Source organism: Electrophorus electricus, chromosome 13 (genome assembly GCF_013358815.1).
Source record: "Electrophorus electricus isolate fEleEle1 chromosome 13, fEleEle1.pri, whole genome shotgun sequence".
Taxonomy (NCBI): Eukaryota; Metazoa; Chordata; class Actinopteri; order Gymnotiformes; family Gymnotidae; genus Electrophorus; species Electrophorus electricus.
In genome coordinates this window covers 12802859-12819103 of record NC_049547.1, presented here as the reverse complement: position 1 = coordinate 12819103, position 16245 = coordinate 12802859, and the positions used below count along the sequence as shown (strand labels likewise).

The following is a 16245-nucleotide window of genomic DNA, read 5'->3' as shown; positions in this document are numbered from 1 at the left end:
CCCTCTTTATAAACACAAACTTTGTTGTCCTTATTTGCTTTAGCTCAGTCATCAGGGGTGGAGAACCATCGGTGTGACTGCAGGTTTTCATGCTCTTGCTTGATTACAATTACAATCTGGCCATAACTGACGCTTTGAGTATAAGGTTTCTCAGCCTGCCCTACATATACCAGTGCAGAACGAACATAAGCCCACCCACAATCAAATTCCAGTGAGTTCAATGACACTCTTTGCACAAACAGAAGATCTCCACATGTGCCCTGAGTAAACAGTACTAACATTTAATTTTCTTTGGCTGCAATTATTAGAAATATGGTAACTTCATGGAATTCAGAAAACAAAGTAAAACAGACATGCAATGAGTTAGAGGTTCAAGAAGACTTCACCACAGACATTTATCCTCTGTACTCAAAAAGTAAGTAAATGTTTGACCATCAGATGTTTAATAGCTGTTCATTAAAATGTTACTACTTATGTGGAAGTAGGTTAGAAATTGATCAGCAATATAACTCTCATTTAGGTCTATCACTATGTGCTTATCTTAAAAAAAAGAAGAATCCAAGGAATAAGCATGCTATCATTTACAAGGGTTTTCACATAAATTTAATAAAAGCACAATTTTCAACAAAGTTCTTGTAATTTGTCTTCACATCATCTTCATTAGCTTCACCTTTCTTAAATGACTGTGTATTGTTTCTTGGCTTATCAGAGGGTATTTTGCCATATTCTACTCCCTTATTTTATAAATTAACATGTGCCTATAATATTTATACTAAGCATTTAAAATTTATGGAATTCACATTTGCTTATTTATTCATTTTTACAAAACTCATAAAATATTAAGGGATAGTTGACAAATGCATTCAGTATCACATTTGGAAGTCTATAGATTGTTAGCTACACAATATGCAGACAACAGTGCCTAGGTAGAAGTAGCTATCAAGGAAATCCTTTGTGGAAATACTGCAAAAAAAGTATGTCTTTTTGCTTAATATGATCAGCTGACTAAGTGCTGAGGAAAGAGCAACTTTTAAAGCAGTAGCTATTAGAAGCCAAAGGGCAATAGCTTTACCCATTATATGTGCAAATGGAACATATATATAGTTTTCAAACATTTTATTTTTGACAAAATTCTGAATGCAGACTATGTGTAGTCATTCTTTTTTCCAGTGTCCAGGTTCACTGTCAGAGATGGACTTAGCTCTAGGCCTTACCGACTGGCAGCTATAATTCTGGGGCTCCTGAGTGCTGTATTTGTTCTTGTTATAACAGGATTGAGTGTTCACAGTAAGTATATAATAACATGCTAAATATTAACTCCATCACAAAAAGCACAAAAATTATCGTAGGCGTACATAATAGGCCATAATAGGTCCATTGACACAAGGCTGAGAACTAACTTGTTATTTCTACAGTTAACAGGGCAAGTGAGAGTCAAAACACTTTGTCTCTCAACACATCAAGAATAAATTCCCAACTTGCCCAGCTCCAATCAGAACACAACAGCCTTATTGAGTCCAAAAAGGCACTTCAGAACAAGCACAGTGAAGACACAAAAACTATAGCTTCTCTGCAGTCGGACATGAATAGAATGACAAGGCTAAAGAATGATTTATCTTCACAAAATCATGACTTACAGGAAGAGAAAAGAAAACTGAAGTCTCAAATCACTAATCTTGGTGAGTTTGGTGTTTAATTCAGTGATCCTTATTTTCATCAATACTGTTAATTCATCTCATCTTCCAAAGTTAGATATTCCCCCCACCCCCACACATAAATACAAAGCTTTCACATAAGGAGTAAACTTAAATGGAATAAAGTTCTGTATTTTAACATAAACAGAAGACAACTGTGGGAAGTGCTTACCCAACTGGTTGTTGATGAACAACACCTGCTATTACTTTGCTGTGTCTGATGCCGTTTCACGCAAGTCCTGGGCTGGGGGCAGGCTGGAGTGCACAAAAAAAGGAGCAGACTTACTAGTCATAGATACAAAGGAGAAACAGGTAATATAGATTTTTTGTTGTCTCATATTGTGAATATTTACTGCACCTGGTATATAGTGCATAGTACTAGTAATACCAAGGTAATGGGTTTCATTCCCAGGAGCAAAGGTACTGTTATAGTGATAAATATGTAAGTTGCTCTAAATAGGAGTGTCTGCCAAATGCCATAAATATAATGAACTAGATTAAATTTGTATTTTATTTCCTAACAAAGTCTTGAGTAGTATGTCATAGCAATAGAAAAAATTAGAAGTGTTCATGTCCATTTCATACATTAAAAAAAAAAAAAAAAAATATTGTTAATGACTGTAGGCCTGAAAGTGTCATGTAGTTTCAATTTCTATTTCACTTCTGGAAAAAGACTACACACCAGTACTGTGAACATCCACCTGCCAAAGATATTTCTATGATCACTACACTGCAAATGGTGCCACACAAAATGACTGGCAGAACTTTTCGCTTTTGATACATGCTACCAATTAAAGGCTATGGCGACATAACTGGATAGTTAGAGCTCTCCCTCAAGAGTATTAAGGTTCTCTATAGTGTTTGGTGAGCAGTTTTAGAAGATTTAATCACTGGTTTTATACATTTTGGTGGAAGGAGAAGTGTGTGTTGTCTGATTCTCTCAGTGCTTCTAGTTGTCATATAACTGTGTGGACAGTCATATGACTACAGGGATGAGAACTATTATTAAGTGTGGGAGAACACTGGGATAATTAAATAAGGAAAAACAAAACTTCTGCCAAAGGCACATTAGGGAGATGTACATTTAATAGAATGTAGCACCTACACTTACTGGTAACTTTACCAGTTACACCTGAGTGTACAATTATACACTCTAGGCCATCTATTGTCATGCACAATGTTTTAACAACCGATTCATCACTGTATTAAAAGTGGTCTGACATTCCAAGATTTCCTGTGGTGAGTTGGAGGATGGCTAACACAAACTGCGCATAGAAGCATATACAAGATGTTTCTAAAATGTTTCCAATAAAGTTGATTGTAAGGGTTTGTGTCCAGTTCAGGCTTTTCCCCAAACAGCTGAAGTCTACCAACAAATCTGTGAGTGGTTGATATTAATAAGCTGACATTTAGTAGATTCTTACAAACCACTAACCATGTTAACCATTCAATATGCTTGTTCCTAAACACAGGAGTTTATCATAGACACCTTAAAGGCACTTCGATACAATTTACCATTCAGTTATAGAAATGGATTTTGGATAGGACTGAAGGATGACCATACAGAGGGGATCTGGAAATGGCTCAATAAGACCACTCTAACTGAAGGGTAGTCAATTTATGTTTCTATGATATGCAAATACATAATTGCAGTAATTACATAAATTAAAACTCATTTACAGTGATGGTCATTTTCTTTATCACCTTTACAGTTTATGCCAGCAGCTCATGTTGCATTTTGTTATATTGAGGTCAAAGGGTAAAAGTTATTGCCTTTCTTGTAGATACTGGATGGATGGAGAACCAAATGATGACCTGGGTATAGAGGACTGTGCTGCTGTGTATCCTACCCAGAATACATGGAAAGCCTGGAATGATGCACCATGTTCATTTCCACTAAAATGGATTTGTGAAAAGGAAATAGATAAAACCCTTTAGAATCCACAATATACCATGATGATCTAGTTATTCACATGTTAACACCAGCAAGTAATTATCATCCAAGTATATTTCTATGGAAACAATTAAAGAAATAAATTATTTAGGACATAAAACAATTCTCATACTATATTTTAAAATATAAAACATTTAAAAACACTGTACATAACATTACCTTTACATAATTACATGTAGTTAATGCAGGTGTGGCTAATTAACATGCAAACCATAAACATGTAGGCTAACAGCCCCCACTCCCCATGGAAAAACAACAACAACCCTAATACAGGTTTTTCAAGATGCGATTTTTATTCATGTCCTATACACAATAAGCCTGTTTACACCTTTCATTAACATGTGTATTTAGTGGTTCGATCATGTTCAGATTTCACTTAAGCATATGAAATGCCACGTGTACACACTTTAACCACATTTAAAGGTGGCCAGAGAGGGTTCTTTACCACATCTGGTCACTGGGGATACATTTTGTTGAAAAGTGTAAACAGAATCCAGCCAAAGTAAATCCAAATATGAAACCTTTTAATGCAAGTTGTAAAATGTTTGCAAGGCTAAATATTTCAGCAAGGAAACACACATCGTCACTTTGGCTAAGCATCACTCTTACATAGCACCCTTGGCAAGTTGTTTTGTTTACCGTGTACCTGTAGACAGCACGTAAATCTGGGTTAAATATTGGGTTGTTGTATCTGAAAAAGGTCTATGTGAAATAATTGGACCTGTCAAAGTCCTTACCAGGTCAAAGTCCATTACCATGTTCAACCTTTCTTTACATCTTCTGTATGTAGCATCTTATGGAAATTTCTTAAAAAAAAAAAAAAAAAACTAACAAGGTGTTAACCCTGTTAATATTTTATACTTCTCAAGACTCCATAACATCTTTAAACATAATTTAGCTGAATTCTGCTCTGTCCTTTTATATGCTTGATATAACTCATAGCACAGCAAAGTGCTGCCTGAGGTTCTTTAGGATCTGCTGAGTATCCACGTGCTCAGGGAAAGCATCTTCTGACTTCTGGGCAGCCATGTAGCTACTCTGAAGATCACCCAGCTTTTATGAAAACACACACACACACAAAATATATCATTTATTAATTACAATAACTACTAGACTTTGGAACACCTTCAGATATCTAGATTAATCATTGGCCTACATGTTTCTGATGGAGAAGGCCCGGCAATAAGAATAAGAGTTTAATATTCCATACCTTATCTGCCAATACAGCAAAGTTAAAATGTGGTTCATACATGTGGGGAGCCAAAGATGCAGCTGTCTGCAGAAAAGCTTTTGCCTGTAAGAAAAGAAAAGTATGAATGGGGCAGCATAACTTTATCAACATTACATGTGTAATACAATCACCAGTTCTGGTATGAAGAATGTCTCTGTTCCTTTAGCTCCAACATGTAAATTGTAACATGGAGCAATTAAAACGCATACGCTGAGAAGAGTGAGATTTATTAAGGGCAAATCTATAATCAGAGTTGTTAGAACAGTCCAGGGTCAGGGAGTCAACACGTAGAGTCTGGGAATACATAATAAGCCAAACACAAGATGACAAAGAGGGACTAGGAATCACAGAGTGGCTAGTATTTTTCATACAAAGGCTGGAATTAACAATGAGCAGCACACACACAGGGTAATGAGGACTAACAATGCAGAGGTGATACAAATGAGGTGAAAACCAGAACAAGGACTGAAACAAGAATGGAGAAAATGAACCAATGACATGAGACAGGGAAACCAGGACACCTGATTGACACCATTCTAATTGTAGTGGTATTAATATTAAAAGTAAATTGCTGTCCAAAACAATTTAATTGCATATATCAACATTGAGTGCATCTAAATTTCTTTATGCAGTTGATGAGGACCTTTGCCAGGGAATGTACATCCACAACACAGAATGTCATTGGACCTCATACACTAATTTAAGAAATTTCTTCTTAAACCCTAATTTTTCACAAAGATTCTGACATTCATTAATGTTTTCTTATTTGGGATTTGTACTTTGGTAAGAACAGAATCTACACACATTTAAGAGCACACTTACGCACATTTAAGCACGACATGGTTGTGCAAAATAATTGTTCATTGTCTTCTATTCTACAGTTGTATAATATAGGATTTAAATTACAATATTTCGATAATTTGTAATATTTAAGTAATTGCCATTTTAGAAAGCATTATGTTTTTAGAATAAACACTACACTAATACTTAAATTCACTTCAGTTAAATGTTTCTTGGGAACCATGCCACCCAATAATCAACGAAGTAATGATAAAAATATCCAATCATTCTGTCTCCATTGTTCAATAAATAGGGAAAAAAAAAAAAAAGTAAGAATGGCAAGGAATAAAGTCAGAACAGGGGGTTGTTAGGAGAGGGCCTTTGGGGCTTAAGACTTGAATGTTTTGATTCCCGACATGAAGGAACTTTCCATTTCAGATTTATTAAAACAGCGCTGTTCAGCACTACTCACTAAGCATGAAGGCAGTAGATGACATCGACATACATGCTTTCTTCCAAAAGAAAAAGAAGCGCTGTGGTGGAGATTTTACACATTTCAGGTCATTGATGGACAAGCAAAGCAACTAATTTATAGATAGGTAACTGTACTAAAAATGAATTTTTACTACTAGTGAATGTGAACAGGTACTGTTATGATGGTATCAGTTTTCGCTAAACGTACTAATATAGCCCTTTTCACTCATCACCGAAACATTTTCAAACAAGTCCAATGACAATATTTTTTACTTTTCAAGCCAGTGTTGTTTTTAACTTTTAAAGCCATTTCTCACTCATCTCTGGCCATTCTAGAAGAAAAACAATTCATGGCTAGGCTCAAACCATTGGGAGCTTGAATCCTGAACATTAAAAAGGCCTAGTGATACCCATGGTCAACTGTGAAAAATAAAATAGGAATTCTGACAAATAGACCTGTAATTAAGCAAAACCTTTTTACGTTGTTGAAAAGAGCTTCCACAGATTTGTGTGCGCACAGCCCTGTGGTTTCATTCCCTTTTATGGGATTTTGTGGGGCGTTTACTTATGCTAATTAGGAACAACTTGCACGTGCTTTCAATTTACGAGGACATTTGGATTCATCATTATAAGAACAAAGATGTGAACAATTCTGCGGTTTAAGAGCATATCATGAATCAGACACACTTTTTCTTAGGACCTTTCTTGTGAACAAATTTAAGAAAACATTTAGGAAGGTATTCGTGAATGAAGACCAATGTGCAGACTGCAGGGAATGGGGAGACAGGACTCTCTCAGAATACTTTGCATTAAGTATCACAAGCTAAAGTAGTACAATTCAAGTACTAAAGGTTAGCATATATATTTGTGATGTAAAGGGGATAAGTTATGTCTTACCTGCTCAATGTGACCTTTGCGCAGTTCCAGCACCGCTAAATTATTGTATGCCTCAGCGTGGTCGTTGTTGAAAACCAAAGCTAGTTTAAAGCACTGATAAGCTAGAGTTAAGTCACCGATACCCTGTGGGTAAGAGAAAATGGTTAATGATGCATGTGTCCCAAAACTGGTTCAAAAGATCAGTTAATTATAATTCTATCAGAAAAACTGTTCATATTAGCAAGAAATCAGTTTTGAGAGAGAAAGAAAGAATCACGCACCACTGCAACATGTCCAAGATTATACCAGACGTCTGCCTGTTCCTCATCGCTAGAAATGAGGGCTAATGCCCTCTCAAAAGAGGACAGAGTCATATCATACTGTTGAGCATAAAAGCAGCACAGGCCCAGGTTATTGTACAGCTGGCAGTTATACACACCCATCTGCAGCAACCGTCTGTGTGTGTGTGTGTGAGAGAGAGAGAAGCAATAAAACTCTTGCAGTACAAATTCCCAAATCCAGTAACATTCTTCCTTTCACATCAAAAAGAAAAGATAACCTGAAGAAGCGCAAGGCGATCTCTGGCTGGTCTGTGTAGAAGTGGTTGCTTCCAATGCAGGCAATAGCCTCCACATGTGTATTGTCCTGCTTTAAGACATCTTTGTAGTATTCTGTGGCTGAAGTGATGTTATTCATCTCCTGTAAGTGACCAAAATGTTGAATTACTTATGCTTGGGAATGAAAGGCATACAACAGTACAAATCTAATTTGTTAATGCATAAATCTGTAGACAACAATACATGCCTCATGAATACGAGCAATTCCAGTCAGCAAAGTCACCTCTCGTGGGAAATGGTCCAGGCCTTGTTTAAAGAGATTCAAGGCAGTTATGGGCTGATCTAATCGTCGATATACCTGTAATCCAGGCAAAGACAAACAAGTTCTGTTATTTGGCATGTTTTTTCATGGTGGGGTACAACACAATAAAAGTAAAGAATGGTGATTTGTACCTTTGCAAGGTAGAGGTATGTATCTACAAATTCTTGGTGATTAAGGGCAGATCTGAACTGTTTCTCAGCCTCACGGTGCAAACCAAGCCTGAAAATACAAACTCTTCAACTCCAATGAGGTAATCAATATACATAATAAATTGAATATAAATACTATACAAACAACAGTCAAACAAGTTCTTCAAGATCTAGATAAGAATCTAAATGCTGGGCAGTATTTACATGAATGTGTTAGGCTTAATTATGTCGTTAGAACAGTGGGCTCTGTCACCTGTAATAGCATTTTCCAAGTTGGACTTTCCACCACCAGTCCTTGAACTGTGCGTGCTCAGTGGCAAGAGCAGCTAGGTCCAATGCCTAAAACATTTCACAACAGGAAATGAAAGCACACTTGGACTGCAAGCAAGTATTACCTAACAGCTAAGTGAGTGCCAGTAAAATACTTACAGTTTTTACATCATTTTCATGGTGGAAAATGTATTCAAATAAAGTCTGGAGAAAGATAGTTATCTTCATGAAGATCAAATTGACAGACTTTGAATGTAGCACACATTTAATTTTTCACAGGTTTGGAAAAAAAAAAATACCTTAGATAAATTTGGCTTCTGGGCATACTTTGTCAAATTTAACCTGGACAAGTTTATAAATGGTCCATCTGGATTTGTTAACATAGAAGCCTGAAAGAATAATGGAAAAGAGCATTACAAGCTTGAAACAATGTACAACAGTTTTACAGCTATCTTCAAAAACTGCACAAGAATGGCTTTAGGAAGACTGCACACGAAAACATCAAATAATACTGAACATCAGAACATTACAAAATTTCTGAACATTGTTTAAACTACAGTTTGTAATAGCTTACTGTGCCTAATCTGACAAATCTCCCAGAAGAATTGGTAACTGGACGGGTGGTGTTTGCAGTTCGAGGTGTCTTAATGGCTTGTTCCATGGTGCTTGGTCTACCAGACTGAGTGCTGGGTCTTACAAATCCCGTGATGGGCCGTCCTGACTGGGTCATTGGTCTTAAACACATTAAACAAACAACGCAATAAATACACAAACAAGCACATTACATCTTAGATTTAACCTGAACATCTTGAAATCTGAGCCTTTATTTTGCTTTAGCCTGTAACTTCTACCATTCAAATCATTGCATATGGCCATAGACAAACAATGCCAAGGCAGATATTATTTTTGTTCTTTGCATAATATTGGCAGTTCTCAGCACCAGTAACAATCAAATAGCTACTACAGTCACAAATAATGAAATTCTAATTCTGTGACACTGGTTTTAAAAGGTACATACAGTGAATTTATATAACTACACAAACAAAACTAGTCAATGTTTTCCTTTACATGTATGCACCTGACAGCTGGAGAAGGTCCTCCACCCTGGGCTGTACCAGGGAGCCTCAGTGATGTTCCAGGGCCTGGCACAAAACATAACTAATCTTGGTATTTTGGGTATGGGATAGCCTAATAAAATACATTTAAGGTATGTTAGTAACATCATGTGTGAGAAAAGATGCCAGATTTATGAAAGAAATTACGGGCAACTTGTGCAATGGAACTGTCATCCAACATCATTTCTGCAATACCCTCCTGATCCACATCCACCTCATCGATGTACACCATCTCAGTCAGAGCCCTTGTCTTCAGGCTCCAAGCCGCCTTAAGGTGATCAGAAGAACTCGTTTAACACTACATCAATGTGTCTTTCATCTAGGCTAAGAAGATCATGTTACTTCAGTACAGACCTATTAGACTGCTATTAGATTTTACAATATATGCTGTTCCACTGACTGAAATGTAGAAGGTGGTGGGAGTGAGTGACAGTTGGGTTTCTATTACCCTCCCTCTACTACACCTCATGACAAGTCAAATAGCTATATCAATAGGGACTGGGGTAACTAGGAGCAAAGAAACAGGAGACAAAAACAATCTGTTACCTCAGCCATATGAAGTGAAGTATCAGGTTCCTTTGCAAAAATTGTTAAGGGGAGAGGAGTGATAAATGAAATATAGCTAGTTAACAGACAGAGAAAAGCTTCTTTACTCTGTCACGCTTAAATTTAAGTTTACAAGGACCGTTTGTTGATAATCCCATGCCAAACATAAAAAAGATATGTCATTTTACAAACAATTATTCGAGGAAGAACATTTTTTTGGAAAAACCAACCAATGCATCAGTATGAACATACGGAAATGATACAAACAAATGATGCATCGCTAAAGACATACAGTTATGATGCGAACAAAATTTGTTTTATAGAACAATAAGACCATTACCCGAAGGGAACTGAGTACCCAGAAGGTAGTATGGAACAACGTAAAGCAATCAACCTTAGGTTTTAGCTAACTATCTAGCTGTAGCGTAACTAAGTTAGCTAACCAGCGACATTGTTGAATTAGCAGAAAAGCATGGCTAGGTTAGCTAACCTAACTAAGTAGATGTGCTCTATTTAACTAGCTAAATTAACTGGAACCTACCACCACAGATTTGTTTGAAGATAGCTAACTTAGCGTTAGTTAAATGCGCAACTACGTTACTATTGTTAGTGTACATGGTTAGAAAACGTTAGATATAATACAGTTTAAGATTTAGCTAGCTAGATAAATCTAGGCGAAATAAGTAGTTAGCTAGCAACCAAGGTAGCTGGCTATAAAATAGCTAACAAGCTAGCAATCTTGGCTGACATCTACACATTACTTTAACAAACTAACCTGGTCGTATGGATTGTCTTCTAATACCTTTGTACAAATATTCGAACATTTCTGGAATTTCCTTCTTCTGAAATAGCTCCATGCGAGAAAAAGGGGGTCCATGGTTAACGTAACCTCCATTTTTGAGAACAAGTTTTCCAAAAATATTCCCTCACTAACTGGCAAACAACCTCTAAATAACAACTAGGTCGGTATCCATTTTAGCTTGTTCGCTAATCCAATTAGCTAATCCAGCCAACCACCAGGTGTCCCGTTACCCCGGCAACGGAAGACCGTTCTTTTCCGGAAGGACCTATGCGCATGCCTGTCAGTAAACACAAGTGAAACAAACTAATGATGTCATCGCATCCAGACCCGGATGATAAGTGTTTTTATTCTATAGGGAGAGTGTTGTCGAATGATGGACCGAACGTGGACTATAAGCACCTAATACAATAGCTACATTACCTAACTCTCAAACTGATTCATGGGGGGTGCGTGTTAGTGGTCATTCCCTGTTTTTCTCCATAAACCAGTCTCGGTAATGTGACACAAGTACGACTGTTTTATTTTAGCTTTATTACCAATTTGTGGTACAAAATATGTGTTTGCTTGTCTAGTTCGAAAGCCCTGAGGAAAAGTCACACTGCTTGTAACTTCTTGAAATGTTATGTTTATAAAAAAAAAAGAATTTTATTTCCAGAAACATATCTGTGGGATTCAGCATTCTTTTGTATTTAATTAATTCTACAGGTTTAACTCACTACTGTACTATGTTTAGAAATATACTGCATTATGTTTTATTATCGACCCTGATGAGAGTTATTTTATTATTCCGTGACATATAGAAAAGGTTAACAAAAAAAACCAACCAAACAAAAAAAACGATAGACCTATATCGTTCAGTAATTTATTTCCCGCCAAAAGTCTGTCGCGATACAAACCGGAAATCACATGTTTCGATTTGTTTATAGCCCTGTTGTGTGCTACTGTCTTGCTGTTATCAAGCAACGTGGTAATATTGTTGTGTTGATACGTTTACATACATTATTTTTCAGTGCTCACGAGTGGTTTAACTTTTGTGGGCTGCTCAAAGGGATGGCTGTTAATGAAGGAAAGGAAGATACCTTGTCCTTGGTGGAGAAACAGGAGGAAGATGAAATTCGTGAGGCTCTTGCAGTGTTAGCTGGAAGCGACCCCGATAACTGCTCATATCCGCAGGTGAGCGCGAAACGTCTGAATAACCGCAGTAATGTTTCTCTAGTGGCAGTTTCTGACGACACACCACGGAAGAAATCTGTTTTTTATTTTGTGAGCACGATGTAGTAATTTGTCCATACGAGTTAGTTTAGCGTGGTCACGAGATACTCAATAGAGATCATGAAACTGGAACTCGATTGGCGCACCTTTTTATTACGAGGTTTCGAGTGAATCATTGTGCAGTCGTTTTGATTCACTTAATCACAAAATAGCTGAAATGCATTTGGAGGATGCACTTGACTATTGCTTATATTTTTCTTATTTGCTAAGCATCAAGTGAGAAACCAGGATAAATGCACAATTAGACATTAAAGTGTAGCGTTACAGTATTATTATATGTGAAATATAATCCCAGATGCAGTACTATTTCGGAAGTGTTAGAGACTTGCTTATATTTTCCTCTAACCAGTAGGCCAATGCATAATTTTAACACTCACCAAACAGGTTTTGGTCATGTTCGCCAAACAAGTAATTGTAATTGTTGGAACCCTAACCATAGATTCAAAGAATATGCTATATCCAAAATTGAAATCAGCATTTGAAAATATTTCAAGTAAACTATTCTAAACATTTAAATTATAGTTTTGACCTTGGTACATGTTGACCTACAATGGCACATCATGCCCACAAAATAAAATATTTCTTCAGTGGCCTCTCAGGGACTCTGTAGAACAATAGTAACTATGAAGGTACTGAAATTTTTGTCCTTAAGATTGTGGATTCAGTGTTAGTCAGTGCATGTATCAGTTGTGTTTGTTTTGTATTGCAGGGATATGTTAAAAGACAGGCTGTTTTTGCTTGTAATACTTGTACAACTGAAAGAATGGCGCCAGCTGGAGTCTGCCTCGCCTGTGCTAACAACTGTCATGATGGACATGATGTCTTTGAACTGTACACTAAAAGGTATAGACTGGTAGTAGACTAAAGCACAACCAAGACCTCTCTTTGTAGGGCTGTGATATTACCCGTGTGTTGACCTAAAGCTGCTATTTGCTAATAAAATTAAAGTTTTCTTTAGATAATTTGTTGCTTTGACAATTAGGCCAATTTTTCCATCTTTTTTTCCTCTCCTTTGCAGGAACTTTCGCTGTGATTGTGGGAACAGGACATTTGGCTCATTTAAATGCAAATTGAATCCTGTACGTTTATTGTGGCCATTTCAGTCTCTACAGAAAAATACATCTGTCTAATGTCAGTCTAATGTTAATTAGGCTTCCAGAAATGAATGAATGCATTTTTTTTCTCCCACACCATTACATTCTAATTTACACATAAGTAATGTTTGGAGTGGTGAATTATGATAGAAATAAAGCTATTTATATGAATATTTTACAAATGTAGGGTGTTTCGGTATGTACAATGTTGATCTTTTTGCCTATGAAAAGTATGCACTTTAGTTGTAAAAGTGCTCTATAGAACTTAAATCTTACACATAATGGCATTATTATAATTGGCTCATTTGTTGTGTCTGTGTCTTATTGAATATTCATAGGAAAAAGATATTCAGAACATCAAGAACCTTTATAATCACAATTTCTTTGGTCGCTACTGCTCCTGTGACAGACCTTACCCTGATGATGATGATCAGGTATGGAGCATGACCGTTCTAGAGCAGTCACAGTTCAGTGCTTGGTGAACTTCTGAATTGGAGCCCATTGCTATTTTTAAAATATACAAAAAGGTCAGTCACTTTTAGTGAGTATCTTTAATGTGTGAAGGTGGTCCATTGTTAACTTATCTGTTATTGTTTCTGGTCTCCAAATGTTTTCTCTCTGTACTTGCGGTGGAAGGTTGGTGAAGAAATGATTCAGTGTGTTGTGTGCGAAGACTGGTATCACACAAAGGTAGGCAGTTGTACAATCAATATGATTTCTTTTTGTTATGTTAATGGTGTGTGCAGTGCAATTTATTCTTTCAGTGTACGTGTCATATTTGAGTCTCTCTCTCAGCACCTAGGCTGTGCAGTAATGGAGTCAGAGGAGTTACTAGAAATGGTGTGTGAGAGCTGTATGAACAGAGCTCCGTTCCTCTGGACTTATGCCTCTTACTTTGCATGTGGGTAAAATGCGTTCTCGCATACATTTGTGCACGTGTAGAATCAGAGGTGTGTGGGTTTTTTTTTGTTTTTTTTTGGAGACTTCACTAATGAGTGTTTTTTATAGTTCCTCCTGTAAGCCACATGAGCCATTGTAAAGAGGATGAGGATATGAATGTGGTGAAGGGTGAAGGGAAGAAAGCAACACTGCATCCATGCAGGACGGTGCTAGACGAGGCCTCCACAAGCCAAGGCTTTCAAAAGGAAGCAAGGGTGAGAAATCGGCCAGTGTATAGAGAAAGTGTAAGACAATAGAGCTGTGGCATCGCTGCACACTCTGCCACTGCTTACGGTTTTGTGGCATTGTGTAGAGGCAGTTGAACAAGTAAAAGTATTATGAAGCTTTCTTCAACAATCAAACTTATCTTGGGGAAAGTATCCTGAGTATTTCCATACATTACAAATCTATTCTCTGCTAGTTGTTTCTTTTGCCAGCAGAGGGTGCAAAATGTGTAAACTAAAGTTATTTCTAATACAGAAATTACTGTACAAATAAAGGCTTGGCATACATGTGACATGGGAGTTGAAACCTCCCCCTAGCATTGAACTTGGGATCTAAACATTAAAATGTATTCTTGCTTTAGCAGCTTATTACTAATGGAATTAAAGCTGAAAGTCATAAGAGGACACATGAAGAGATGGAGAGGCACCCTGCTACGTGCCAGTTTGATATTGCACCTTGTAAACTACAGGAGCTTAAGGACAAAGGCTCGGTGAGAGCCGGGGTGGGTGCAGTGTTTTGGCCCTACTCTTGGCGCAGTGAGCTTTGCAATTGCACACGCTGCAAGGTAGGTTGTTGTACCCATTTAAAGCTAATGCAGAAATCCATTTAAGACACTTTCAATATAAGAGTATCACTGTCCCTTTAGATTGCTAGGAAATTGTGGCTTGTTGACATCAAAATTAAGTCTTATTAAATGAGTTGGAAGCTAAGTTTAAGAAAAGTATTCTGTTTCTAATTTGAATCTATAATAAAATCATGATTTTGCCATATCCTTCCACTTTTTGATCTGAAACGTCTTATTCAGAGAGTGTATGTAGAGGCAGGTGTTCAGTTCCTGCTGGACGAGACAGACACTGTTCTGGCATATGAGAACAAGGGCAGGACACGGGCGCTGTTGGGAGAAGACCTGCTCCTGACCTGCCTCAGCTCCCTGGACCGGGTCCAGCAGCTGGAGCTTATTTACCGTAAGGAGAGCGCATAAACATTGTGATCTAAAGGAAGTAGTTTGCTACTTTGATCACCTAATTCAATCTGTTTAAACAAGCCATTATATAGTAATTTTGTTGGAAAATCTTCCTATGTGGACCATGGTTTTGTTAGTATGTGTTCAGAACAAAAATGCATGGTGGTTTCATTCTGGTTCTGGTGGTTTCAGAGTTCAATGACATGAAAGCTGAACTACATGAGTTTCTTCAGCAGTGTGCTGACCAGGAGAAGGTAAGTAGTTCGAGACCTTTTCAGATTTTAAATGTTTGATTTGAATAATTCCATCATGATGTCGAGGATGTACTTTATCTGGAGAGAATTAGCAAATTTTTATTATTTTTTTTTGGCCCCTGACTGAAATGCTGGTGTGTTAACATAATGACTTAAAATAACCGGTTCTTCAATGTGACTGCAGGTGGTGACTGCTGAGGCCATCTGCACCTTTTTTGAAGAGCTTCAGTCTCGTAAAAAGAGACGGTCTAGCCCTGGGCAGTACTACTGCAGTTAAGTCAGTATGGATCATGTTACTCTCATTTCAGTTGTGGAGGAGCTACAATTTCTCTTTTCTGAAGCATTCTAGTAACCACTCATTTGAATGAGGGGGGGGGGGGGGTAAAAGCACCTTTTCAGTGACTGCTGCTCCAGAAGAGGCCTTTGTCAGAGTCCAAATTGTTCCTTTGCATTTAATAAGCTGCTTGTGTGTGACTGCATGCCTCTCCCCTTACTAGAGGCACATGCTGAGCTGATTGTAGTGGATGTCCTACAGGAGATGGGCGTGAGGCTGCACGGATGCTCTTTAGCTGGCTAGAGTTTTAAGGTGTTGAAGGTTCTACATATTTTTAATGGGGAGAGTGTGTTTGAAATGACTTAGCAACTGACATGTTTTGCCCAAATGCACTGATTAAATTCAGGCTATGAAACTTTGCTTTGTTTGTTTGTTTTTGTTTGTTTTTTTGCA

General features: G+C 37.3%; 2 protein-coding genes across 7 annotated transcripts; one reads left to right on the top strand and one right to left on the bottom strand.

Annotated features, from left to right (window-relative positions):
- Window positions 1-3916: 3916 nt before the first annotated feature.
- ttc8 (tetratricopeptide repeat domain 8) lies at window positions 3917-11015 on the bottom strand. Of its 5 annotated transcripts, XM_027011636.2 has the most exons (16): window positions 10744-11015; window positions 9969-9998; window positions 9570-9690; window positions 9386-9449; window positions 8882-9041; window positions 8607-8696; window positions 8467-8511; window positions 8291-8376; window positions 8020-8107; window positions 7814-7924; window positions 7569-7708; window positions 7449-7465; window positions 7291-7352; window positions 7031-7153; window positions 4859-4942; window positions 3917-4701 (listed from the first exon to the last, which is right to left on the bottom strand). In XM_027011636.2, exons 1-16 carry the CDS (start codon window positions 10861-10863, stop codon window positions 4585-4587), a joined length of 1458 nt encoding a protein of 485 aa, XP_026867437.2. In that variant the 5' UTR covers window positions 10864-11015; the 3' UTR covers window positions 3917-4584. The 5 variants fall into 5 exon arrangements, with proteins under 5 accessions (XP_026867437.2, XP_026867435.2, XP_026867436.2 ...); XM_027011634.2 differs by having other exon boundaries at window positions 7291-7465; XM_027011635.2 differs by lacking the exon at window positions 9969-9998 and having other exon boundaries at window positions 7291-7465.
- Window positions 11016-11688: 673 nt separating this feature from the next.
- Window positions 11689-16211, top strand: LOC113578401 (putative E3 ubiquitin-protein ligase UBR7). 2 transcript variants are annotated; one of them, XM_027011626.2, is made up of 11 exons: window positions 11689-11943; window positions 12752-12885; window positions 13061-13121; window positions 13475-13570; window positions 13773-13826; window positions 13932-14037; window positions 14145-14290; window positions 14665-14865; window positions 15106-15265; window positions 15457-15518; window positions 15703-16211. In XM_027011626.2, exons 1-11 carry the CDS (start codon window positions 11821-11823, stop codon window positions 15793-15795), a joined length of 1236 nt encoding a protein of 411 aa, XP_026867427.2. In that variant the 5' UTR covers window positions 11689-11820; the 3' UTR covers window positions 15796-16211. The 2 variants fall into 2 exon arrangements, with proteins under 2 accessions (XP_026867427.2, XP_026867426.2); XM_027011625.2 differs by having other exon boundaries at window positions 14662-14865.
- Window positions 16212-16245: the final 34 nt, after the last annotated feature.

Bases quoted from the DNA above. Each gene is read 5' to 3' on its own strand.
- ttc8 (XM_027011634.2), bottom strand. From the start codon at position 10,863: ATGGAGGTTACGTTAACCATGGACCCCCTTTTTCTCGCATGGAGCTAT. The intron at 7,709-7,813 runs GCATGTATTGTT...GGTCACTTACAG, and splicing joins GAATTGCTCGTATTCATGAG to GAGATGAATAACATCACTTC. The intron at 7,154-7,290 runs GTGCGTGATTCT...TCTTACCCACAG, and splicing joins ATCTTGGACATGTTGCAGTG to GGTATCGGTGACTTAACTCT.
- LOC113578401 (XM_027011625.2), top strand. From the start codon at position 11,821: ATGGCTGTTAATGAAGGAAAGGAAGATACCTTGTCCTTGGTGGAGAAA. The intron at 11,944-12,751 runs GTGAGCGCGAAA...TTTGTATTGCAG, and splicing joins ATAACTGCTCATATCCGCAG to GGATATGTTAAAAGACAGGC. The intron at 14,038-14,144 runs GTGGGTAAAATG...TGTTTTTTATAG, and splicing joins TTATGCCTCTTACTTTGCAT to TTCCTCCTGTAAGCCACATG.